General features: G+C 41.1%; 1 protein-coding gene across 4 annotated transcripts in view; it reads left to right on the top strand.

Moving 5' to 3' along the window:
* AFF3 (ALF transcription elongation factor 3) overlaps positions 1-27,157 on the top strand; it is a 320,625-nt gene that overhangs the window by 46,673 nt on the left and 246,795 nt on the right. For all 4 annotated transcript variants that reach the window (XM_050331225.1, XM_050331226.1, XM_050331224.1 and 1 more), the window contains exons 2-3: positions 2,927-3,047; positions 8,571-9,431. In XM_050331225.1, the coding sequence (XP_050187182.1) occupies positions 2,927-3,047; positions 8,571-9,431 (982 nt within the window). The remainder of the gene's footprint in view (positions 1-2,926; positions 3,048-8,570; positions 9,432-27,157) is intronic.

Here is a 27,157-nt window from a genome sequence, read left to right as displayed (position 1 = left end):
AGCATGAATTTGAAACAGATGCAGCATTTTAAAACTAACGGTATACCATATAAAAACTGTTAAAATTCACCCTTTTGGAATTTGACCTGTATGAAACAAATATAAATGACAGTGACTTCTGAGAGATGAGTATTTGTATGTTCTTTGGTTTCCAAGTCTTACAAAACTGCATCAACATTTTGGCCCATACTAGCAAAATCCTTCATCAATAAACTGATGTATAAGCATGCATATTACATATATATATGCAGATATCACTCACATGTGTACACATGCCCCAATGAAGAAAAAATCATGAGATTTTCACGAGCTTGTTCCTCATGTCTTAGGTGTGGAAATGACACGCTGTAAACGATTAACAAGTAGGTGTACCTTTGGGATTGTTTTAAATTGCGAATTAAAAAAAAAAATAGAGAAGAAAACTATTAAAAAGAATTGTTTTCCATTAACTGAAGTGTTTGCAATAAAGACAATTATAGCAGTTGGCAGTATTCTCCTTGAACCAAAACAAATAAATACATTTGGTGACATACGTTCAAGGAAATGTGATTGCTACAATGTTCATGCAAATAAGGAACAGCCTCACAAATGCTAGACATTTTGCCATCTGGTATTACCAAAGGAACACAACTCTCTACTTGTAGCTCTTCCTAACTTACTCCTTATAGATGGCATGTTAGGCATTGTCACACAGTTCTGCCATTTGCGTAATCATTCTGAATTATTGCAGGTTGTGCGTTGCACTGCCAGCAGTGAATTCATTTGAGAAGGGGGTTCAGAGACCTGGTGACTTGTACATCTTCATCAAGTATGTCTCCATCCAATAAAGGGATAAAAATGTCCTTCCATTTCAGGAGTATCACACCAGTGCATTTTTAAATTTGTATGAAGCCTAGGGAAGAATATTGTACTTGCTTACTTCTTAGAAATTGAGTACATATCGGTATTATAATTAATGTCAGGGAAGCTACCGATTATCTATTTGACTGCAAGCTGAAGTCCATATGCAAAGCATCTCAAAGAGTGGAGAGATTCCAGATGGGGTCATGTAGCTGAGGATGAAGTTATAACCCGATCCCTGCAACTCCAGAAAAACCCAATCTAACAACAGCTATTCAGCATGGCAGAAAGTCTGCTTTAGACACAGAGGTGATTGTTAACTGACTTAGCTGATGGGAGGATGCTCAGTGGTGGGATGTAGTAACTGAAGACCTGTGCTCACATAGCAGTCAGTGACAACTGCTCTGCCTCTGGCCCCGGCAGCATGTGCAGCAGATGATCTCATGCACAGGGACCCCATGGGGAGGCCTTTGCTATCCCCTTCTTCCTGGAGGAAGGCATTTTCCAAAATTCCACCCCTACAATTGCAGCCTCATACACTGCTTTCCAAGGAGAGCGTGTTGGCCTGAATAACATGTATTGCTCATGAAAAAGATGGTAAAAAAACCGAAAAACCCTCAACCACCTGTAAGTGGAATAAACAGACTTGTGTGTGGATGCTGTCTCCAACCTGCTATACTGAAACCCTGTGTTTTACAATAAACTCCTGTGTCTGAGAGCCCCACTCAGAGCCTGGCATCTGCCCTCAGACCCATCCGAAGGGAGCTGTGCAGTCCAGTTTGAGTTAGCAGCATTAACAAGCAAACACAAGATTTTCTGTTCCTTTGGTGTCTGCTGAGGCATTGTTTTTAAACACTAATGGTGCCTAACATATCCTGTGTATTTTCAGCTCCCTCAAGTCTTGAATTAGAGTCAGATCACTGTTGGCCTTTTGGCTGCCTTGCCTTAGGCATGCTAGGTAGCATCACGTGGGTAGCCTATGCAACATATGTTTTACTAACTGGGAAGTTGGTTAGCAAGACGATGTTTTTCTTATTAACACATTGTGCACTTCCATGACATTAATATATATTCCTGCTTTACAGATTTACAGTGCCAGAAGAAAAGCATTAGCTGAGCTAAGCGAAACAGGCAATCAGCATACTTGGCACTTTGTCCTGAAATAACACATAAACTTTGTTAGACACATTGGTTTTCTTTGTGGGGAGAATAAAACAGACTAAAGTGTGTAAACCCGTGTGGCTTCTCTGGTTTATGTTGTCATGCATTAAACTAGAATTCGGGGGGTAGGGGGGAGAAAAAAATTATTCTGAATGTCTGTATTGGAGCCAAAGTAGTTAATTTAAAAAAATTAATTCTTTTGTGTAATGTAGTGATTTTATTCTCTCTCCAGCTACACTCCACCAGCCATACATACACTGTCATGCCAGTATTCATTTATTCATGTTCCGAAGTTGTGGTAGTGTCAAATCCATCAGAAAGAGGAATTGTTTCAGTAGTAGTTTCACGACTTGGCTGATTAACAGAGATCAGAAGAAGCTACCTAACTGTAGAAACCACTACAGCATATAGTTTTAACAGCTCTTTAGGGAGCTAGTTAATGAAAGAATCACTACAGAAACACATCCATGTGAAAAAAAGGAGCATTCTCATACAACACTCAGAGGGTATGTCACAAGTGGAAATATGTTCATAATTTCTATTTACTCATAGCTGTAATTACCATCTGCCTTAAGAGTACTTTCAGTCTTTGTCAAAGCTGCTTAGATATTTCCTTTATCACATTTCAAGCAGAGAAGTTCTGCACAGACTAGATCCTGCCCTGTGATTTCTTTCTTATATTTCTGTAAGAATTTAATTATCTATTCTCTATGCGAAGAAAGCACCAGCATTCCCAGAGACCTGAGCCTCCCCAGCCTACTTGACTGGCATTCATCTGATTCATGTTTGTGCTTATTTTTGCCATCTGTCTGTAAAAGTTTTTAACTTTTAAGTGCACACTGGTTTATATGTTGCTGTCTAATTTTTAACTCTTAAAAAACTGTTTCTCTTTTTTTTTTTTTTTTTTTTTTTTTTTTTGTTGCAGTGTCTATGAGCCAGATAGAAATGTGTTGCGAAGGAAAGAATGGGAAAGGAGAAATCAGGAAGCCCAGCAGGAGGATGGCACGTTTAACACGAGCTATTCCCTCTTCAGTGAACCGTACAAGGTAGATGCTTCCCAGCTGTATGACTCTTTTTTAATTTATTTATTCCACAGTTCAAAAATGTAGTCTGCAGAAGGCATTGTCCAGGTGTCAGTATCTTCCCACAAGTGTTAGCCTAACCAAATTCCCAGAGAATATGCATGAGAATCATAATAATAATGGCCAGTCTTCGCGAGCGAAGATCCGGGGAAGGTCTTTCCACCTTCCAGCCTGCGCATTGGATTTTTTAGGTGAGACACAGTGTGCGCGGAACTGAGCCCACCCTTTAATCCTAAGGTTCATCTGCCGGGGCCAAGCGAGCTTGGACGGTGGCAGCGAGGTCCTTAGGACGTAGGTGGGTTGCCTTTAAGGGCTAACGAGCCCCACCTACCCGGGAGTGGCCCTGACCGGGAATCGAACCCGGGTCTCCGCGGTGATAGCGCGGCGCCTTTACCCCCTAGACCACCAGGGGCTCCATATGAGAATCATATTTTATATATATATATGCATATGTATAGAGCTTCTTATAGTATTCAGCAGCAAGAGTGAAATAAACTAGAACTATTCTATTTGAGATGGAATTAAAGCTAGGAGGTGAAGGTGACGGTGCCCAGTTTTTGCAACACTTAGAAGAAAACAATTGTGTAAGAATAGTAGGTGAAGGTCAAGCAGTACAGCAAGCGTTATGCTGGGACCAAGGTTAATGCAGTGAAATATATTGGTGTTTGCTTTTTTCTTTTTTGTATAAGCATTACCAAGAAAATTTGTCTGCTATACGTGTTTTGCCCTCACAAAAGGCAGAAGTAGCCTAGAAGTCTCAGCTCCCTGTTTTGCTTCCCACAGTAACAGTAGTTTGATGAGGCACAACTGTCCTTCATCACTCCCTGTTAGAAGGGTCAAGCAGGATCTTCTGTGCTTTACAGGAGGCTGAAAATGGAGCCCTTGTGAATAGGACCAGAGAGCAGTATCCCACAGAGGCTGCTCCTCTCCCCCAGTTAAACCAGTGACTTTGATTGCACGCATCAAAGCATCATCATGTACTGTATGCTGTGCCTTTCCAGTAGTGTCCAAGTTACTGTTAAAACCACTACGTTGAGAAGTCTTTCCCTCCATGCAGCATCACTTGTCCTTGATTGGTGCATTAATTCTTCTTTCCATGAGACCTATTTGGGACCTGGCACTTGGCTTCTGTGCTTGACTTCCATGCTTCCATTTTTCTGCTTGTGCTCCAGGGTCAGCTTTTAGCTTGCTCTTCTTCCAGATCGTTGATTGTATTTAGTCCCTAAAAAAAGAGAAAGATCTACCACTTTCAAACCATGTCCCTTGATGGAACGCAGCTCTGTCTGCCTTGAAGCTGACATCCAGCTGCCCAAATTTTAGATTCATTAAAAATACATTTAGAAACCATGGCAAATGTCTTGAACTCCTCAAGGATCTACTTGAAGAAGTCTACTTGAGACCAGTCAGGGGCTAATCCATGGAACAGAGCCTGAAAAGCATGTGAGCTGTGACTAGGCATTTCTTGAGGGCTCCGTTTCAGTGAAGACCTAATGATTTTCCATTTGGTAGGTCCAGTTACACAGACCACTCAGAAAAAGGACCTGGCCTTTTGCTGGGTCCCCATTACTGTTTCGTCTGTGGTGCCTCAGGTAGGTAATACTGAAGCTCAAATTACTTATAAAAGTGGTATATTGGAATATTTTGTGCACTTGGATTATTACCTCTGGGCCAGTGTACTGAGTATCATGACACAGGGGTGATGTGTCATGGGCACACCAAGAGTTTCTGAATTAGGAAGTCTGAAGGCACCTCTATGCAACCACAGTTTAATTCCATCAACTCTAATAGGAATGACTGAAAAATCATTGCTAAGTCTCGAAGCAGAGAGGATACTGAGCGGGTATCCTATGGGGTGATCAGAATAATGGCTCCATCCCTGCTTCTTATCTTTAAACACTATGTCCCTCTTTTGGACAGTCGTGTAAAGAAGGTGCTGCAGAAATACATCCTACAGATAACTTTGTCCAGGAAACATGGCGAAAGGCAAAGCCCAGGGCAGCAGTATAACTCACAGCTCTGTTGGTGTTACAATCACAGTTGCTTGGGGCAACCAGTCATTCTGATAGTATTAGACATCAAAACTTCATCAGTGGCATTCTCTGAATGTCATGTATACACTGGCAGTGGACCATTGGGCTGTCTGAACTCATCCAAGCATCTGGGGAAAGAGCTGTGGCTTTGGCATTTTGACCTTATTGTGGAAAGAGGCTAACTGCAAAAGAGGAAACCTTTCCTTAAAAGCAAAACTGAAACCCATTCTTAGTGCCTTTAAAGATGTTCACCTTTTAGGTGTTTCCAAAGGAGAATGAAATTATAGCAGACATTCACTGCAAGCTCTGATCAAATTCAGTATTCCTCTGCACAGCTAGAGAAACATGAGTTAAAGCCAAAGGATATGCCATTCGGAAGGCCATATCTGAAAATCAAAGGCAGACTGGAAATCTCTTAAATCTTATGTCCTCTCTCACCTTGACATGTATCACTACTACTGTAACATCGAATTTTCTCAAAAATCCCAACTCTTCGAGTTGCCCCTTATCCTGTTCAAAGTATCCATAGCAACCCTTTATGAAGGATTACAGGAAATCCAGTATCATTTACCTAAAATCTCTTTTAGAGGGGGGCATAAAAAATAGGAAATTCGTTCTGGATGTTTTCTGGACAGAATATCTTGCCCCATTAACCATGTAAGTATTTTTAATGAAGAAAAATGGCCTTCTGTGCAGCCATCAGGTTTATTTTTGAAGTGTTGGATGTTGCCATCTACAAATGCATGGATTCATCTTACATTGCAGAAGAATATCAGAACACTCCAAGTTAGACATGTTTGGACAAAATGCTTTTCCTAGTTACTCATTTTGTGACCATGTTTTCCCTATGTGAATGCTTACATGAGACCAGCAATATTTCAGAGCAAATAGTAGGACAAGTTACCTCAGATCCCATCATGTTCCCAAGAGGATGTAGGTGAATTATTCTTTATGAGATCAGCTCAAAAAAAAATCTCACCTCAAGCTATCCCCAGTGTGTCCTGAAGGAATAAACACAGACCAGTTGTCAGCACATGCTGTGATACCAGTTTGCTGCAATTATTCTTGTGGTTATCTGGGATCTCTCAATACAAGATGTGTATGTGTGACCTTCACATCACATCCATATAAAAGACAACCTGATGACTTTTCTGAGCTAGTGATAGTCTACAGATAATCTGTAATTAGGCTTTTATTTCCTTCCCATCCAAATAGCAGCCATTAGAAAAAAATAAACCTTCTTTTAGGGAAGTTGGATTTCCCAGGGGCAAAATTTGCACACAAATTCTTTTATGCTCCTGGAGCTAGTGCCATCAGGGTGAAGAACTGCCCTCACAAGCTGTCCATGCTGTAGGAGACTTGTGGGTGCCAAGGGCCCCATTCCATTTGGTGGTCCTTGTTGCCATGCTCTGGCAGGAAAACAAACTTCATACACATACTGGCTGAATCAGGCTGAGTGCAGGCCCAAGGACAGATCTCCCTCCATAGAGGGAAGCTGGAAAAATATTTTTCTACAAGGAATCTGCACAAGGTGGAGAATCCACAGGAAACCTAGAAGAGATCCACTGGATAAAAGGAAAATTCCGTATGTCTTCTAGAAAACAATTCTGCGGGTTAAGGACATGTAGAAGTTGTTTTATGGACTCTAAGAGCCATGTGAGTGTATCTCCAACCTTCCTTCTTTTCAGATGTACGTGATGCTTCCTACTTTTGAAGCCTCATTAATAGATTCCTCTTCTTTAGGATATTGATGTGATTCCAGTGAAGTGAAGGAACACCCTTTTTTAAATCACTTGCTGTCTGTGAGTTAGTGCTTCACAGTTCTCTCCATAGCAGGTTGTTGTCTTTATGACAATAGCAGCTGCATGTGCAGAGGGAAGATCGGGCTGTAGGTGGTTGAGCCACCTTATTCCAAGTTTGAAAAGCAAAGTTTTGGATGTAACACTTTTGAGTTTTTCCCTTCCCACTCTCCTTCAATATGTATTGTTGATATGTATTCAGCTCTATTAGCATAGTAACAAATACGTATCAGAAAGATAGCTGGAATATATTTTACATAGTTACAAGGTAGTGTCCTTGAAATTTGAGGGCAAAAATTTCAAGCAAAACAGGACTGCTTTTATCATTTGACTTAAGAATGCTTCCACTGTAGTCCTCTGAAAATTTGCATTAGGCAATCACAGCACTCATGTGCGGGGCATTTTTGCTTGGGTTTAGCTTTCCTACTAGGAAACCCTAAAGAAAAAATTGTTCCACATTGGATTTGGAACCCTTACATACCTTTCCTTACATACCCCAGTTTTCTAGAGTAACTAATGTGGTTGCTACATCGTTCATATTTTTTAACATAACTTTAAGGGGATCTTCTTCAATCCCTTTCTTCTACCTTCTTTCTTCTTTCTGTTTTCCTCTAAAACAGAGAGTCTTGAGATGAAAGCTTGGCCTTCTGAAACCAATAGGAATTTTCCCATTCAGACCCCATGTCTAGAAGAGAGAAAGGAGAATTGCACTGCCTCATTACTGTCTTCCTCTGAAAATGTAAAGCAAAAGACATCACATGCCTGAATCTTGGCAGGGTTCAGAAAAATCCCTACTGCATAAATGCTAATGATACACCCTTTTGCTTACAGTGGCTTTTTAAAGCAGGAGTCTTCAATCTTTTCCAGTATGTTTTATTTGCTTGTTTTATTTCTTTGCAAAGCTTCTGCCTTTTCAGTCAGGAAGTAAATGGGTTGTTTTTAAGACAATAATTAATCTTAAAGTGTAGGAAGAGTGTCTGTGTTCCCTCTGCTACTCACAGCAAACACTGAGCAATGTGAAAGACTTGGCGGGGGTTCTGTTCGTCTTTTTTTTAAAAGAGGAGAGTTCCCCAGAATGAGGATCCTGTCAGAGCATTTTTAAAGAAGGGACATAATCATCTGCACTTTTCTCATTTCCCACAAAGTGTTTTCAAGTCACCTTAGAGCATTTGGCTGGCTTAGATTGATGAATTTGTTCAGTGCTTGCATGGGATGTTGTGTGGCTTCCCACATGGTTATGAAAACTTAGGCAGGCAGAGAAGGAAATAGGGAATGCAGTGTTTTCATTCATGGCTGAAGGAGAGCTCTCATTGAGCTATAGGAAAAGTTTTATCATGGTCAGATTTAATCCAAACCATTCTGTGTAGGTGCAATAATAAATTTTCCAGTTTCCAGGTAATATACTTTAAGTACAGCATGATATCAGTGATAGATTTCTTTTTTTATATACTCTAAGGCCCTTTATAGCTTTTCCAGTTCAGGGTAGATTTAAGATGTTGACAAGTGTCTTCAGAGACAATAAGGATTTTCAATTTCATCCCTCAACACTGCTGTTGAATAAGGCAGTACTACTTCAGTAAGGATTTCAGCAGAAGCATGCAGGGAACTTTGTTTTTCTTACGTTGACTGTTGCAGAACACTCAATTTTTGTTTTTCAGACTAACAAGGGGGATGAGCTTTCCAATCGCATCCAGAATACGTTGGGCAACTATGATGAAATGAAAGACTTGTTAACTGACCGATCAAACCAGAGCCATCTCGTTGGGGTTCCAAAACCTGGGGTTCCTCAGACGTCTCTCCCCAAGCCTGATGAACATTTTATTGCAGACTCAAGACTGCCACCTCCTCCTCCCATTTCCACCACTACTTCTTCCAAACCAGCATCCTTAGCTGCCCAGCAGAGCAAAAGTACCACGATGGGCTGGCAGAAGACTGGGCATAATGCCACTTCAGATGGCCAGCAGAGAGTGAGCAAACACGGACACCGGTCGCTGGAGTCACACAAGGGTGACTTCAAGTTGGCGAACCAAAAATCCAATCTGGAGAAACTAAAACGCTATGCATCGAGTCCCACCTCTTCCTCCTCCTCCTCTTCCTCATGTTCCTCCTCCTCCTCCTCCTCCTCCTCTTCCTCCTCCTCCTCTTCCTCCAGTACTGCCCAGCAAAGCTCACTGAGGGCCACTTTAGGAGACAACATCAGTAGAGTGCAGCAGCCAGCAAAGCTCAGTTGTAGCTCGGAAGGAGGAACTCAAGCACAAGAGAGGCCAGCAAAGCATGGTGGTGGGCACTGCGTCCAAAACTTCCCACCCTCTCTTGCTTCGAAGCCCAGCTTGGGTCAGCAGAAACCAACAGCTTATGTAAGGCCGATGGATGGTCAAGACCAGGCTCCTGATGAGTCTCCAAAGCTGAAGTTACCAGCAGAGACGACCAAATCATATAGGGGAGTGCCTTCCAACAAGCCTGATTCGACCAGGCCCAAGTCAAAGATAGCCAAGTTCAGCATTCCTAAGCAAGAAGAAGTAAGTGGTTTTATATTTCTTATGACATACCCTTGTAGATGGATGGATGATGCCTTATTGCACCTGTTTCTTTTACACGTTTTTAACATATTAGTTTGCATGTTGAAAATTTTTTGGTAACATTGACATAGTAAATTGCAAATAGAAACCTCACAGTAATTTGAATGTATCTCAACAGTGAAATGCTCGCTGTCTTCAGGACCGTAACGCTTCCTACAAAGGCACATTTTCTAGTAGTGTGTATTATTTCACTGATTTTTTTCTGAGTGTCCACATATGAAGTCTGGATTTTTTTTTTCTAGGCAGGTGTATTGCTTCTTACTGTTCATTGACTTTTTTTCTCTGTGGCAAGGATGAAATGACATGCATGTGATCAGTAGTTCTGCCATCCTTGATGTCAAAGTAGTTTCACAGTCTAAATAAATTACTTACACAACATGAAATTTGTGAAAAACGTTATGAAATTTGTGGAATAGATGAGACTACAGCAAGGAGACTCTCCTTTTAGTTCATAGTTTATGTTTCAGTCCAGTCTCTGAGAAGACTGAGATTTAGTTCTTAAGGAATCGCCATCTGTAGAAACCCAGTGTAGTGGGTTGACCCAATACACCTGACCATGCTATGAGACAGTGTCTGAAAAAGCTTCTAGACAAAACTTCTGTTATCAGCAGTAAATATAAAATATTTCTGATTTACATTAATTTATTTCACATTCATTTTATGCCAGTAGGACATTTTGCTTTATCACTTCAACTGTTGTTTTCTGTTTGGTCTTTTTGGATGGGGAGGAAATGACTGATTTTGGCAGAATAAAGGGTGATTTTTTCTTTTCAGGGGTGTATTCAGAGGCCTGTATGCCAATTCAAAGATGGTCTCATCATCCTCTTATGCAAATTGGTAGTGCTCCCATGACTTAAAAAATTTATAGTATTTATAGGACTAAAAGACTATTTGACTGAATCACTGTGACTTTCTCAGAGAAGAGACAATGATTGTTTACTCTTATTTGACAGCTGTGGTGTGTCTTGATATGTTTTTAGTCTTAAGTTTTGATTCTGGCATTGTTAAAGGAGAGGAAAATCTAATTTTTGGAAGAGTTCTCTGGCCTCTTAATGCCCATTTTTCAGAAATGGAGCTGAGTCTTGTATTCCCCCTTTGGTTTGCTTTGGGAGAGAAATCTCTCTGGAAGCAATTACTTCTGTGGTTTTTCTATAAGTGAAAATTCCATCAGTTCCAAACAACACATAGGTGATATGTTGTTCCTGAAAAAGGGGCTGTTTAGCCTCCTAAGCCAGATTTCATACACAAATTTAGCATTCACAAACTGCTGTAATTGTGCAGATAGATCAGGTAATTGCAGATACTAATATCCATTTAGCTATTATTGCCTCTTTCAGACTTGTGCTTCTATCTGCAAGTGGGAAGTATTGTTAGAATTAAGGATGCCTGTGGCAATTATCTGGCTCTTTCACATTTTCCCCCTTTACATGTATGCAATGCTCTAAGGACTAGTTTGGAAAGTAGTTTTGATAGGCAATCATTTTTTTGTCAGAAATTCAGGGTTTACCGTTTGCATTCCAAATTCACCAACCTCAGGAAAGAAAGATTTCATTTGTTGTATGTAATCCATGCTGATGTGTAATAGTAAGTTTATACTGCAGTTTCTAGACATGTAGACATATTTGAGATGGCTTTAAACTAACTTGTTTAGATACTGAGGGCAATGTAGATTATGGTAGGAGAGAGTGGACTGCAGAGTAATCACTAAAGCATTCACCGACTTCTCACAGATTTTATATGGTGCAGTAATAATAAACCAGTATTTGATAACATAAAATAATTATTTAACAGAATTTGAAGGAGGTGGGCAAAAGCCATTGTATGGTAGGTTAAAAATAAATATTATGAAAAATGATGGACAAATTACTAAGAAGAAAAATAGTAGGTACTAGAGGTGTTGTGGTTTGAAACTGGAGCTAATGAAAAACAACATTTTGATCTGCAAGATCAGTATAAGACAATGTTGAGAGAGCTGAGAGTTCTAGTGATAAAACTTGCCAGCTTTTTTTCCCTTACCCTGATGTTCTAACTTTTTCCATCCCAAGTGGCACAAGTTGAAATTGATAACCCACTGGTATTGCTACAGGGAGAAATGTTCTCAGAATATCACAGAATATGCCGAGATGGAGGGGACTCAAAAGGATCACTGAATCCAACTCTTAGCCCTGCACAGGACTATTCTCAAGAGTCACACCATATGCCTGAGAGTATCATCAAACACATCTTGAACTCTGTCAGGCTTGGTGCTGTGACCAGTTCCCTGGAGCCTGTTCCAGCACAGAGACACCCTTTTTCTAATATCCAGCATAAATCTCCCATGACACAACTTCAGGCCATTCCCCTTGGGTCCTGTCATTGGCTACCACAGAGAAGAGATCAGTGTCTGCCCCCCCTTATCCCCTCATGAGGAGGTTGTAGGCTGTGATGTCTCCCCTCAGTCTCTTCTTCTCCAGCATGAACAGACCAAGTGACCTCAGCCGCTCCTCATATGGCTTCCCCTCGAGGCCCTTCACCATCTTGATTTCCCTCCTTTGAACACTCTCTAATAGCTTAATGTCTTATGTTGTGGTTCCCAAAACTGCCACAATATTCAAGGTGAGGCCTCACCAGTGCAGAGCAGAGCTGGAACAATCCCCTCCCTCACTTGGCTGGTGATGCTTTGCCTGATGCCCCCCCCAGCACACGGTTGGCCCTCCTGGCTGCCAGGGCACTGCTGACTTATACACTGACCAAAGCTGAAAAGTTTTTTTCAGTTGGTGTTGCCTCATCCATCATCCTCTTAAATTTCTGCTTTTAAACTCATAAATTTTCTTCTTTTACATCAAATGTTCACCATCCCCTATTAGGGATAGAAGTTTTAAGCTGCTTTCAGCACAAAAGCTGTCATGATCCTGTGAATATTTGCAGGCAAGATGAGGCTTCTGTTCTTCAGGATGAGGTTAAAGGTGTTGACCAGGAAAGACCTTGTATCCTTAGTGGCTGTGGGAAGAGCAGTGATGCCATATAGGATGGTTGTGAGAGAAAGCAGGCTGACAAGTAGGCTACAGCAGCACCTGGAAGCTACATGGAAACAGGAATGAGAGTGGCAGAAAGCTGCCCAAGAGCAGCCAGGAGAATATAGGAAGAAAGAGAGGGGCAGGGAGCTTGGGGGTAGAGTATCTGGAATGCTGATGGTGAAATGAAGCTTTATGTCTGCTAAAATAAAAGGTATGTGACTGTGATGGTCTAGGTAGGGCAGTTAGTGTGCTCTAGGGGTTGGTGTAGGCAGCACTGTGAGGTGTTGCTGGCTCCTGGTCACCTTGTTGTCCACCAGAACCCCCAGGTCCTTTGCTGAAAAGCTTATGCCCAGCCAGTCAGCCTCCAGCTTGTACTGGTGCTGAAGTTATTCCTCCCCTATTCTGGCACTTACATTTTCCCTTGTTGAACTTCTTGAAGTTGATGTCAACCCATCTCTTCAGCCTTTGCTTTCTGTCTGCATGTCTAATTTTATCATTACACAGGTTTTTTTTTTTACTTTCAGGTCTTAAAATGTGTTCATACTGATACCCTGGTCCAAAGCCTATGGTTTTCAACTTAGCCTAGACAAATTCTGCAGCTACCTAACTGAACTGAAAACTGAGCTGCAGAAGGCTGTAAGAAGAAAAGTTGCAAGGAGGAGAAGCAGACTAAAAGGAGGAAAAATTTGGGGGGAGGGGCAGGAGGCTGGGGGAGAAGTTATTAAGCCTGATCAAGTAGTGAATGGAAAGAAATGACCATTTCCCCAACTCTTGCAGAGTAGGGGCACATGAAGTCATGACCACTTCTGTGTGATGTTTCAGTTTTAATTTGAACACCATGTGACTCTGGGAAATTTCAAGATCCACAGAGAAAATGAGGGAACAAGAATATATTGTTATAAATCTTCTATTTGCAAATCCACTTACTAATGCATCCGAGTCCTCTGTTTGTGTGCACATATGTTTAGTTTATAGTACTTTCCAGAATCTATCAGTATATCTAATACTCCCTCTATACTCTGCTTTTATAAGAGCCCACCTGGAGTACTGTGTCCAGCTCTGGGGCCCCCAACATACGAAGGACGTGAACCTGTTGGAGCAAGTCCAGAGAAGCGACACAGACATGATCACAGGGCTGGAACATCTCCTGTATGAAGATGGGCTGAGAGAGTTGGGGCTGTTCAGCTTGGAGAAGAGAAGGATCTGGGGACACCTTTTAGCATCTTCCAGTGCCTAAAGTAGGGGCCCACAAGAGAGCTGGAGAGAGACTTTGTACAAGGGCATGTAGTGATAGGACAAGGGGTGATGACTTTAAGTTGAAAGAGGGTAGGATTAGATTAGATATAAGGAAGGAATTCTTTACTGTGAGAGTGGTGAGGCATTTGAACAGGTTGCCCAGAGAAGCTGTGGATGACCCATCCCTGAAGTGTTCAAGGCCAGGTTGGATGGGGCTTTGAGGAACCTGGTCTAGTGGAAGGAGTCCCTACCCATGCCAAGGGGCATGATTGTAGATGTAGATGATCTTTAAGGTCCCTTCCAAACCAAACCATTTTATGATTCTGTGATGGCTCTGCGCTTTCATTTGTATTTACCAGTTTGTAAGAACCTTCAGTGGAAAAATTAATACATAATGAAACAAAGTTAAGCCTCCCTGTGAGGACTGGAGAATAAAAAGTGTTATACAAAATGTGTGTGTCTTCAGCAGGATACATACTCCTCCTGTGTGCATCCCATGAGGTTTTCAGAGAAACAGGGCACAGAATTGGCTGCAGTACAATTATTATCCACTGGAAATAAAATCAGTTGAATACAAATTATAGACCATTACTTTTCAATACATGAAAAAGGTTGATTTTTAATGCAGTTCAATACCTCATATAATATTTTTAATCAGTTTTGGAAAGCCTTCAATACCTTGACACAGGCTGAAGCTTATAAATTTTTTTAATTGTTTTAATGAGAATAATTTGGTTAGACCTGTGTGTAGAAAGGTAGCAGTTATTCATTTGGGAATTTAATCTTTAGGACCGAGGTACATCAGTGTTAATTAGAATACATACCCAACCTCCTGGTCCTTCCAAAATTATCATTCTGCTCTGTAGAAATGATAGCTCATCATCTCAAGTACTGCTATTTCACATTTTGAACTACTTATAAATTACATTGCTTAGGTACCCACTGTATTGGATAAAAGGGAAGAGAAATTTGATACTAAGGTACAGAGGAAAAAAAGGCAGGGAAATCAAGTACCTCTCTTTTCTAAAATGTTCTTGAGTGAAACAGTAAGGAAAGCCTAGGATGGCAAATCATGTTCTTTGTATTTGAGTTCTGTTTTCAAATTTCATTTTAGAGGCTGCATGCTGCTTTTTTATTATATTCAAGAAGCCTTACCTATTGTCCTTTACTTACTTCTCTTAAGGGTTATGGAGCAAGGAAACAGAGGTTGTATTCAAGAATGACTATCAGTCTAATGGTAAAAAGGAAGATTTCGTTTTGTTAAATTTGGGAGCACATTTATGTGAAATGTAGATAAGGTCATCATGAGGACGTGTTCTTATTTCACTTCCTGGAGTACTTACGCAACTTCTGCAGCAGAAGTAATGCGCTATAGATTAAATGTTGAGTTTGTTTTTTTCTTCTTTTCATTTTTGCCCTGATCTTACTCAGGCAAATTCCTATTTGCCTGGGTAAGATACTCTCTGCAATTATTCTCCTTGAAGTGGCTATATATAGCTATCAGTATCTGGCACATGCACTAGCAAGTGTCCTTTAAATCTGCAATCTTTTTTTTTACCTCTCAGCTCTGTCCCCACATATTAGTGGAAAGCAAAGACACCTCACAACTCTTTCCTCCGTCTGAAAAAACTCTTCAAAATTTGGCCTTAATGTAGGTAATTTGTTCAAAATCAGTCTCTTTTAAGAAGAGCTTTGGTGCATAGTACATGTAAAAAGCAGTTCTATTCCAGTGTAAAATTGAAAGTGGAAGTTCATGTGTGAAAAAACAAATACTGCTATATCTTACTTGAGAACAGAAGGTCCAGAGTAAACTAAAGAGGGAAGATACTCGTTATCAGTGCATGCTCTCTCTGGAATTACCACATACCTGGATCTGTGGGGCAGTAGAGGTGAAACAGTATCTGAGGAGGAAGGAAAAGGGTTTAGAGGAGAACTGAGTAAGTGCTTTTCTTCAGAGGCCCAATGCCACATCCCTTTGGATGCAACGGGTCTTGTTGAACTGTTTCAGGACTAAGAGTTGAATCCAGGTTTTTCTTCCCAGAAAGGCAGAAATGAAAATAAAAGAGCAATTGAAGATGCTTTTAGATAAAAAGGAAGAGATGGAATGCATTAGCAAAACAGTCCAGACTTCTTCCAGCACCATTTCTGGATGTGCCCAAAGAGGCTGGAGACATAAGCTCAGGATTAAGTGTGTTGATACTCCTCTTCGTTGAAGAACTGCCACGCTTGAGAAGCCAGTTAGCAATCACAGCACTCGAGTACTTGTAAGTATGAGCCAGTTGTAGATGTTTTCTTTCCCAGATGTTCATGGGAATGAGTTAGCAAGCTGCGTTGACAAGAAGACACAGATCAATTCATCCCTGTAATGGTAGCACTGACCTTCCCCACAAATAAAGGATGTTTTCCCACGTTGAACAGGAAGAACCGCACAACAAGAGCAGTGTGGTGCAAAGATCCCTGCTAGTTGTGAGTTGTTCAGGACCTTCGAGTGTGTCTGTGGGAGGGCTGTGCATTACTGCCTGTTTTTATGTAGGAGAATTCAACAGAGTAGAACTGCAAAGAAAGAGTGTATTAAATAGAGTAGTGTTGGAAATGCTCTTAACAAACACAGTGGAGACCACAATGGGAAGAAATGTGGTTTTGGTATAGTTTTCAAATTGTGACTCAAGCCTTTGCTTTTCCTAAATTCTGCACTCACGCAACAACTTTGTGTGCAGGCAGCTCCAGTGAACACAGTGGGCCTAATCTTTCCGTATATTCTTCCATGGTAGCTCTTGTAGAGGGAAAATGCTGTTTAGATGCCTTTACTTTTAGAGCTCCATACTATTTCTATCCTCAATGAAACAAGTTTCTCTTTTGAATTAATTGTTAGTATATTTTTTCCTGGGAAAACAATAGCTAAACTTATCCATAGGTTTTTCAAAGTAAAGAATTTGATAGAATCACAGCCTCTAAAGTTTTCTGTATTAACTGATTATCATGTGGTATGTGCTGTGTGTTTGTTGCTATGGTGAATCTCTTGTTCCTCATTGTTTTTCATTGGTAGGATGACTATGATCAGAGAAAAATATCTTGAAACAGAATGTAAACTTACGATTGTCAAGAGAAGTCCTTAATGTTTGGACCTGCTTTTTTGCAAGTTTTCTCTGAGGTTGCTACTTTCCAATTGCTGAAAAAAATATTTCTATCAGCTCATTGGGATCTTTCATAAGTCAGATACTCCCTTTGATAAAACTGGTCTTTCCATCTTTTCAAAAGTTGAAAAGCAACCACTTTTGGGGTGTTGTGGTTTTGCTCTGGGTCAATTTGCTCTTGCATCCTCCCCCCACAATTACTTTAAGTTGAGAGAAGGTTTATGCAGATAAAAGAGACCTGATTTGGGAAAATAATATTAACATTTATTACTAACAAGCTAAAACTAAAGAACTATATCTACAACAATTCTACTTAAGTAAAAGTACTATGTATTTACAGAAAGATTTCTCCACCCTTTATATCAGTCCAAGGAGGAGAAGCAGTTTCTTTCTCTATTCTCAGAGCTCCAGGTCTCTTCAGTAACTCTGCAGCACTCTCGTCGCAGCTGGAATTCTTTCTCTTTTTTCTTTGCTCTGTGTTGGCCTCCAGGGCTGGACCTACTCCCCTCCTGGGCTAAGACCGGAGGCTGGGGGTTACCCAGGCCCTGAAGGTTTTCTGTTCCATGGACTTGCAAGGGGACACTTGCTTACCGTGAATCTTCACCACAGGGTTACAAGGGATAATGGCTTATGAGTCCACTCCTGTTTTCCTGTGGAGGTCCCTCCCCATGGGAGAACAGTCCTTGGTAGACCTCTCCGACATGGGTCTAGCATGGATCCCACACACGGATCCCAACATCCCTACCCGAGCCGTTCTTGCTCTAGCGTAGGTTCTCTCAGGGTCACAAATCTCCAGCACCAGCAGCATGGATCTCTCACTGAGATCCCAAGCTTACCCGAGCTGTTTTCGCTCCGGCATAAGCCTCGTTCCTTTCAGGGTCATAAATCTTCAACAGAACTGCCTCGTTTCAGTCCTTCTCATGAAATCTCGGCTTCCTTCTACATCCACAAGCTCCTTTGTGAGCTGCATGGGGGTCTCCTCACCCCAACAATCTTCCAAAGATAGCAGGGATTTTATTCTTCAGTCTTTTCCCTGCTGAAGAGAGAGAGTGAAAGGGGGAAGAAGCATCCCCCCCACTTCAAACTTTTCTTTTCTCTCCTCTGGCTGCCAGCTTTGACCTTGGAGGTCCCTTATCTTTCTGCTGGAATTCTTGGTTTTTTGTCCAAGCAGTCAGTCCTCTAAAGTTTTGGGTTTTTTTCCTCCACTCTCTTACATGAGAGAAGGGGGGCTTCAGTGCCACACTTGCCCCTGACCCAGGGCCGGAGGAGGAGGGGGCCTGGCCCCCCTTAGAGCCTGCTGCTGCTCCTCCATGGCTCCCAATTTCAGCTGCGCAACAACCTTCTCTTCTGTTTTCTTAAATATGTAATTAGCAAAGGCATCACTAAGAGTTTTGATTGGCCTTTTGTCCAGAAATCCACCTGGACAAAACCATCCTCAGCCCCGGGGGCTGGCTGGCTGGGCAAAACCACGACATGGAGTAAGGACAGCTCGATTGATGTAAGAATATGATTCATTGTAAGAAACATTTATTCATTGAACCTTTTTGTTTTAGCCCCCTAGAGTGGATAGTTTGGTTTATGAATCAGCTCTGGAGCTGATACAAGAGTGAATGCATAAAAATGTCCACAACCCTGTATAATTGCTTTTTTAGTTCCTTGTGGTAAGCACTAAAGTTATTGATGAAGGAAATAAGATTTCTGGAATTAAAACCCCCAGATTTTAATGGCACATTTTGTCTGATTTTTTTAAAATCCATTGTAGTGCTTATGATGATAACTGCATGTAATAAAAATCCTCCCAACCAGAAACAAAGCAGTCTAATAGATGTCGTTTGTGAAATGTGCCTGAGAAGATACTCTTATCACTTTTCCGCCTTTGGCCCCATTAGCATGGATTGCTCCCAGGCCTGTGAGGGTATTCAGCAGTTGGAGAAAGGAGTCCTTTCTGGACGTGGCTGCAGGAGCTGCATGCTGCGGCACAGTGCTCCAGCCCACACGAGAAGCTGTCCTCAGTGCTGGTTTCGGCTGAGCATCATCTCCCCATCTGCTTCATGGCTCCTTGAACAGAAGAGCGCTTAGAAAGGATTAGGGTACAGAGAAAGAGACAGGGTGGGCTTGCTGTGGATTTCAGATTACTGGAGAAATACTTAAATGCACTCTGCTTCCCAGACCTCACACTGCACAACACTGGAGCATTGTATCGGTGTGCAGTCAGGTGTGGAGTCCAAGCCCTTGTTGCTCCTGCAGGGCAGTTATATTAATGCCGACTCACGTTCTCCTTTCCACTAATTATAGCAAGGTAGGGCATTTCTGTCTACTCTTTGTCTTCACAGAAATCTGCAGTGTGGTTTAGGATATTAAAAAAAAAAACAACAAACCCACAAAAAACCAAATGAAAATTATTTAACTGCTTTGTTCTGCAGTTTCCCAGTGTTCATGAATCAGAATGACTTGAAAGTGTCACCACTGAACATACTCATTGGGGTCAGGTATGACTGATGAGCAAGAGAACCAAAGGAAAATAAAGTGAGCTTCACAGATCACTGTTAAATTCCAGCTAAATAAATAATGTATATGTGTCACTTGATGTATAAGGTCAAAGAGGTCAGATCTCCAGTAATTGTTGTAAATGCATCCAGCCAGGCCAGAAGCAGTTAAATTCTTTATTGTTGGTCACATATTCACTTAACAGTAAATGAAGACAAATATACCCTGAAATATCTGCATGTAACATACTTTATTCACACTACGTGTCGTAAAGTTGTCATTTCTGTAGCACTTCTGAATATGGAAGATCTATCCCTGTGGTATCACAAAATAGCTTCCTAGAAAAGTAATTAACAGAAGGCTTTTTTTTTTTTAAGTTCAGAAAAGATAAATAATGTAGGCGTCTGATTTCCTGTCACTCTTGGTTAACTTTGTATGAAAGTGGATAGCTTCCAAATTAAAGCAGGCACCGGACTGTCTGGAGAAAAATGCATCTGTAAAGAAATGTGTACATTACATATTCATTTAGCTCCAAATCTCTTTAATTGTATTTTATATATAACAGTCGCATGTTCTGAAATATGGTACCTTTTTTACTTCATGTGTCAAAACCAGCATGCCAGAAAGGCTGAGGTTGTTTCTTGCACCATTTAGGTTAAGCATTTCCTTTCCCAAATTCACTCATACATGTCTACTTTCTTCCCTCTCCACTAGCGTGTTTCTCTGAGCAGTGGAGGCTTGGTATGAAGTGGCTTTACACCACATTTTATTCAGAAGATAAATACACAAAAATCATTCAAGCCAGTGAGCCACAAGGTCAGGAATACTGAGAACCAGCATTTTCACCCCAAACCAAAAATTTGCTATTCGTATTCCTCTGCATTTACTGCAAGTGGCTGTAGGCTAAGCTTGTATAGCTAGAGAGAAAGGAAAACCAAGAGTATTTCTTGTTAACTCGTATGGCTAACAGATGTTTAAGGAGAGATGGGATGGAAGACACTCTCTCGGCTTTGTAACTATTTTGAAATGAGATGTTGTGGGTGATTTTTTTTCTTGCACATGCTAGAGGTTATTAGTATTCAAATGCCACCAGCATAATGTATTGCTAATCTAATATTGCATATATTTAAAGCTAGTTGCACAACTGCGGTCAGATACAGAGGCAGGTACAACTTTATGTGACTGCTGCAACTTTGAGACCTGAAGTAGAAAAGGGGAAGACAGCTGTGAGATTATTGATTACAAATGCAATCAAACCCAGTATTAATATAATGTATATAAAATGGCCATGATTTGGCAGTTCTGCAATGTTTTCCAAGAGGCCTTTTCCAATTTTAATTACAATCCCAGGGACATCTGATAAAAGAAAACATGTTATCAGAGACATCTGGTACAGTAAAACATATTAGCTGGTTAATTTCTGATTTCATGGAAGTAGCAGTCCAGAACAGAAGTATGCTGTCTAGAAAAAAGGCATGGAATGGAGGACCAAGTACAATGTGATAGTTGGAAAAATACCATTAGCAGATAATGAATAGTCTTCCTTGCACCAAATTGTCAATGTTTAGCCCGCAGGAAAAGTTAAAAATACATAGGTAGAGAGGACATAATAATGAACTGGGCTCCATAACTGTCAAGGAGTCTGAGAAAAGAATTATGTGGGAGACAGAAAAGAATGAAATTATTCATTTGGGAAACCCACCAAAAAGGAGTTAGTCACGGTCTAAATGTTTGTCCCCATGGGAGGACCAAGTGCAATGTGAGACATTTTGAAAAATACCATGAGCAGCAGTCGTAATTTATGGTAAAGTCTGCATGAAAGATCTTTCAGTAGCTTAGAGATGGCTGAGAAGGAACCAAAACTTTATTGTTTTTCTGTAGAGTGTTTGTTCCCATGTGAAAGCCTTAGGGAACACCCATCCTTCCCATGCTGTTCCTGCTCTCAAGTAGGAATGGCCCTACGTGCAGAGTACATCTCTGAAAAAAGAATCAAACTGCATGACTGTGGTTGTTTCTAAAGAAGCTTGTCATATCCCATGAGAAGAAAAATTTAGGCAGTGGGCATCACCACCTTCACATACGTGAATAACTGTCTTGGAGGAAAGTTGCGTTACCCTTCTTTCCCCCCATAAGCAGCATCACAATAGGCACAAATCTGCATTTGTGTGTAGATGTAGCTTCAGTGGGAGGTGGAAGAGGTAAAACCTCACACTCAAACAGAGTGTGCTAAAAGTCTCTGAACAACCTCTACACAGAACTGATATTTCCTGAAACACAGCAAGTCCTTCCTCTCCACCCGCCATCCCACCTCCCCAGAGGGATTAGCGCTCCTGATAACACCCAGTTGCATTCTCATCAATAAACAAAAAATATTTTGTGGTTTTTTTACTACTGTAATCTATTGCATTCAGGAATTTCAAAGCTCTTCATAACCATTAATGGCATCTGCGAAAAGAATATTTTAAATCTGGTTACAGAGGGATTAGTTGAGGTGAAGGTGGATGGGGTCACATTTTATGATGGTGCTGCTGGCAGAACAGGCCAACTCCTTTTGTCTCCATTTGCTGGTGGTACAGGTTAAGGGATCAGGTGGAAAGTAATGTGATAGGCTGGGGTGGAGGATGGGATGGCACACCCGGATTGTACACCTTATTCCATCCCCAGACCAAGACTGGACAAACTTGTGGCTGGCCACAGGCCCAGAACAAGAACAGCCTGGGTGAATTGATGTCAAAGCCGAGTGCAAAACTGCAGAGACCAAACCCCCAGTTCTGTATTCTGATGTTTGGGCTACAGCTTGTCACAGTGCAGAGCGGCACATGAAACTCTGCCATAACTTTGTGCTAGAAATGGAAGTTAACACAGAAGCATAAGTAAAAGCTTCTTACTAAATTCCGAATTAATGTGTCTCACTGTATTTCTTCCTATCATTTAGTTCGCTTTGAGACAGAGACAGTTCCTGAGTGATTATGTCACTTACGGTTTACCACTTCCATCTGAGTTATTCACTGCACATCCTCCACTAGAAATTAATAGGGGTTTTGCCATTGCATTAAGTGGTAGCAAGATCAGGGTTTGTCAGGGAGAAATATTTTTTTTCTACATTGTATGAACTTCCTTTGGTCAAGAAGATATTGCTTGAGAGAAGACGGTCTTTTTTCTTCGGTCTTCCTTTGTTTTGTTCCAGAAGTTCAGCTGTAGTACTTGTGGTTGTTTTTTGAAATCATTATTACTTTGAAGACAGTTAACAATAGTAATACAGAATAAAAATTGGTGGCAGCAGTTGGCATTTGAATTCAGAAACACTATGCTGCATTAATCTATTAACTTCAGGACATATCTTTAGAGCATCAAAAAAGCTTCTTGACCCGTCTGAGGTGCTTGAGTGATTTTTTTCTCTCTTGTAATTAAAGTTTCTAGCTCCCTGTTCAGAATCAGTTTCTTCACCAACTGTTCAGTGAATAAATCTATGTGAGTGATTTCCTGACAGTTGTACATTAGGAATTATGGCATATCTCTGCTCATAACTTACAGAACTATCTCAATGCAGAGAAGAGACCATAAAACATGCCAAATGGGGATTTCTCAGATATGCTAATTGCTGCTATATAAAGAGCACGGGATGAAGAGCTGACATAGAGGAAGTTCAACTAGAAAGTACCTGCCACAAATCTTTGAAGGTCCACAGAGATGCAAATCCTTCTGCTGCCACTTCTTGGCAGAGCTCTGCTGAGCAAAGCCTTTGTAGCTGAGTGAGCTTGGGCAGGGAGGGCTGGCAGCAACCTGCAGGTTCTGTGGCCAGACAGGGTCTGGGACAGAGGTCTTGACTCAGGGAGCTGCTGCCAGCATCTGGGGGCCTGTGGGGTCGGCAAGGTACCAATATAGGAAGCAATCCCCACCTTCTTGCCTTCTCGTGTGTGGTGCCCAGGCGGTGTTCTCATCTGTTCTGTAATAGACCCAAATGCAGGCCTCATTTCTTTCTCTTGAAATGGACTGGATTGCATTTCCCACTCCCATCTTCTTGTCTATGAGCTTGACTCTCAATATCAAGCTGCTGTTTTCTTTAGACTGAATGTTTGTGTATTCAGAGCAAGGGCTAGGCTGACTAATGGACATCCACTGTCTGTTCTGTGGAGGTTAGGTTTGCCATTCAGTGACAGAAAGATGCTGTCCATGTAAACCGTCCTCTCCTTTTTTGCAAAATTTATACTAAACTGACATTCATACCAAACGTTGCAAATTAACTCCATATCTGTAGAGTACCACAAAAGAATTTACGGTGCAGAGTGGGAGATACAGTTTAGCAAATTTGCTATAAGCAGGTGTGAGTTACACTCTTGTAGCTTTTTTAAATTATACATTTTATGCACTGACTACAGATAGGTGTTTTTGCACTCAGTGGAGTGGGGCTGGATCACTGAACTCATTTTAAGTAGGCCATTACGCATCTCTGTTTAATACTGACTTTTTGCCATTGCACTTGAACCCTTTGCCTGCAGGCTGACCTGGCAGACAAAAATCAAAATTGCTGTGCCCCAGCAGCTAACAGCAGCTCTGCTGTGTCTGCTGGTACACCTGTGCACCTTTTTTTTTGTAAACAAGTTTTTTGTAGTATCTATGAAATACAGGTCTTACTAAAGCTAATAATTAGTGTGGAAAGATGAAACCAAATAATTATTATTCCATAATTTCAGTATAGAATACTTTTTAAAAATAAGTCAGCTAGACAAATCAAAAAGTATAGAAATGGAATGTCCCTTTTCAGGCCCCATGGGAAATTCATCTAATGAACTGAACAGTATCCGTTTCTAGACAGGCAAGAGAGTCTGCTTAATTTAAAGAATTAAATTCAACTATTTGCCTCCTTATTTAAAATCATGGTTTGGGGCATGATCACATAATTTGAAAAAAGTAACTTCAGTATGGCCTGTGTGTTTTTAACCACCAAGCAAAATAAAATTAACCTTTAAAATAGTAAATTGTAATACTAAAAAAAAAAAAAAATCTTCTGTCTTCTGGGTGTGACTATAATTTAAATGTGATGATGTCACCCTGTGAGCCATTAAAGCATTATCAATGAGCTGGCTGTGCATTTGCTAATGATTACTGTGGGGTTGAAAAGGACTCTGCAATGTTCCTGCAGTTTGTTCATCATTTTTGTTTGATAATTGTCCTAAAAATCAATGACAGCTACTGAGTACAGAAATTTGATTTAACCAAGTATAAATATAGGCAGCAATTTAGACTGTTCTTGCTCAATAGGAAAATGTCTTTGGATAATAAGTGGATTCCTATCTAAATTCATGAGTTCTTTTATGACATTTTGGGTTAAGCCTGAAATAGATTAATCTTTTTCTGATAAAGTTGCATAAGCTGTGATTTCTCTGGTGACCACATTTAATTGGATATTAAATAAAGTGCTTATCTTTACACCAACAGGTTTTACAGGCTGGATTTCACAGATTAAATAACAAGTAGTAGGCACACACAAAATTTTTTTGATTAAACCATGATATGCTCGGATTAAAAATTAGACTGTCTTGATTAAGGTAGGCTTTTGAGGTGCATGATTGCAACTGAGGGTTAAATGCACAGAACAGAGGAAAACTGCAGGATGGTGCAAAGAGCCTGTGAGGACAGGTCAGCTCTGTATATTCTTCCTTTCCTGCTTATTCTTCAGCAAATGTACAGCGGTGCGCTTTTTTGTTGGGTTTAACAAGGAGCTTGAATTCCTGATAATGTATTTGAAAAGCTTGAGGTTGGGATTCATTATGCAAGGTGCTGTGCAAGCGCACAGCGAGAGGTATCCTGTGATAGAGCCTATCAGCCCTGGAAAGGCAGAGGAAAGGTTAACAGAAGCCTGGAAAGTAAATTAACCTATTGCACCTGAAGAAAGGAGATAGGGACAATGCTGAGAGAAGTACCTAGATGGAAAAACATAGATGGTGTTTGGGAAGAGGAAGTCTTAATAGGGTGAGCAAAGACCACACTTGGGAGGAAGAGTGAGGTAAGAATGAGGGGATGGAGAAGGTGAAGCTGAAAACACAGCCTGGCTCTTACAGGAGGCGTTTTGTCTGGTACTCTGCTTGCTGGAGAAGGCAGACTGACAAAAGGGCTCCAAAGGGATGAGAGATAGTTAGGACTCGCTGCATTTCCTTTAATGATAATGGAGGACACTCTTTGGAGCTGAAAGGACACTTATGTCTCAGAAAAGGACAGGACATTGTAGGAATTTGTCTGAATGGCTCGGGTACACATGTGAGATCCGTTGAAAGGAGTAGAACAGCTGTGCAGAGTAGGACAGGAGGGGAACCACCAGTGTGAGCCGGAGGCCTTACAAGGGGAGAAAATAAATGACATTTGCGTTGAGTAAGCTGTGCTAAACCAAATGATGTGGAGCTCACACTAATTACCATTTTCTCCCCACTGGTATGACATACTGTGAATGTGAGAACAAACTGATGCTTTCCTATGTAATCAAGCCTACTTTTAACTTTCTGTGCATGGAGCTGGCAGCCCTCTGATGGCATTTAGTTGTTTTTGTCCTCATACATGAGACGAGAAAATTGCAGAAGCGCTATGCAGCCATCTCAGAGCTTGGACAATCCTTTCCTGGTGGATTTTTTTTTTTTTACCTTGGCAAGATCAACCAGGAAGAGCTGTGGTGTGAGTTTGTTATCTGTTTTTAACCCTCTAAATAAAATTGACCCATGGCACAAAACGTGTAGTTGTTCCCAAGCTAATGTCAGACTTGTAAATTGTAATTGCTTGCTGAAGGCAGCTTACAGCCAGTCGGCAAAGGCTGGCAATGCCACAGGTGCAATGCGTTGTTGCCCAGGCTCCGATGACTCCCGGCTGCTGGCATCGTTTGGCTGAGATTCAAGGCACAAGGTGTTAAACATCCCAAGTGTGTTACTGAAAGATAAAAATGGAAAGTAGTTCCACCAAGTAATGGGGACATGCATAATGGCCTTGTGCTATATTCCAGTCTGGGATCACAGGGCCTGTCTTTTTGCCTGGTAGAAATAGCTGGTGTCCAGATGATAAAGATGTTGACAATTATCTTCTCTATCCTCCAAAGACCACACAGAGCTAAGCCTTTTCTTTTTACTTTCACCTAATTTTCTTTTATTTCTGTCTTGTCATGATTTTGACATTGGCATGAGGCTATTTTCTAGAGGAATTTGGCTTTTGGTAATGAAAAACATTTTGTTAATAATTTTTTCTCTGAAGCCACATTTTTTGTTAAGACTTTTTAGGATGGTGTTCTCCTTCCCACCTCTCACAGAAGTCAGCTAGTAAATTAGCAGTTATTATTTCCCCCTAGGCTTCAGAAAAATGGTATATTACTTAAATTTTTCTCTGCCTTTTTTATTTCCAGTAGAAAAATAAAACAGCATTTAAAAAAAAAATAAAAATTAAACACCAGGAAAGGGATGACAAACTTCAGAGCTTGTGTTGCTTTTGGAAGCCAAGAGTTGGGTCAGGGGTGCATCAATCCACAACCCCATAAACTGGTTTCTGTGGAAAGGAGGGTTGTACAGGACTGTCTGGTGGCAGCAACAGCCTGCCCTCAGAGATGAGCCAGGATGCTTCTCAGTGCCCAGCCGGGAATTCCCAGGGATGTCTACAACCTCTTCTGTTAACAAGCAGGTGGCACGTTCCCTGTGCAGTTGAGGCAGTGGCAAACTCTTACGTGATAGCTTGGAGACTTTTCTTAGGAGAGCTGTATCTGTTTTTAAACCTTGTGCAAAACCATGAATACATGAGTTAGCACGTAGCATACCCTTAGGGGCATGGTTTGCAAGGGGTC

Source organism: Myiozetetes cayanensis, unplaced genomic scaffold (genome assembly GCF_022539395.1).
Source record: "Myiozetetes cayanensis isolate MyiCay16 unplaced genomic scaffold, myiCay2020 scf5-8, whole genome shotgun sequence".
NCBI lineage: Eukaryota > Metazoa > Chordata > Aves > Passeriformes > Tyrannidae > Myiozetetes > Myiozetetes cayanensis.
Note: the sequence above shows the minus strand (reverse complement) of the source record. Positions and strands in the feature narration are given on the sequence as shown.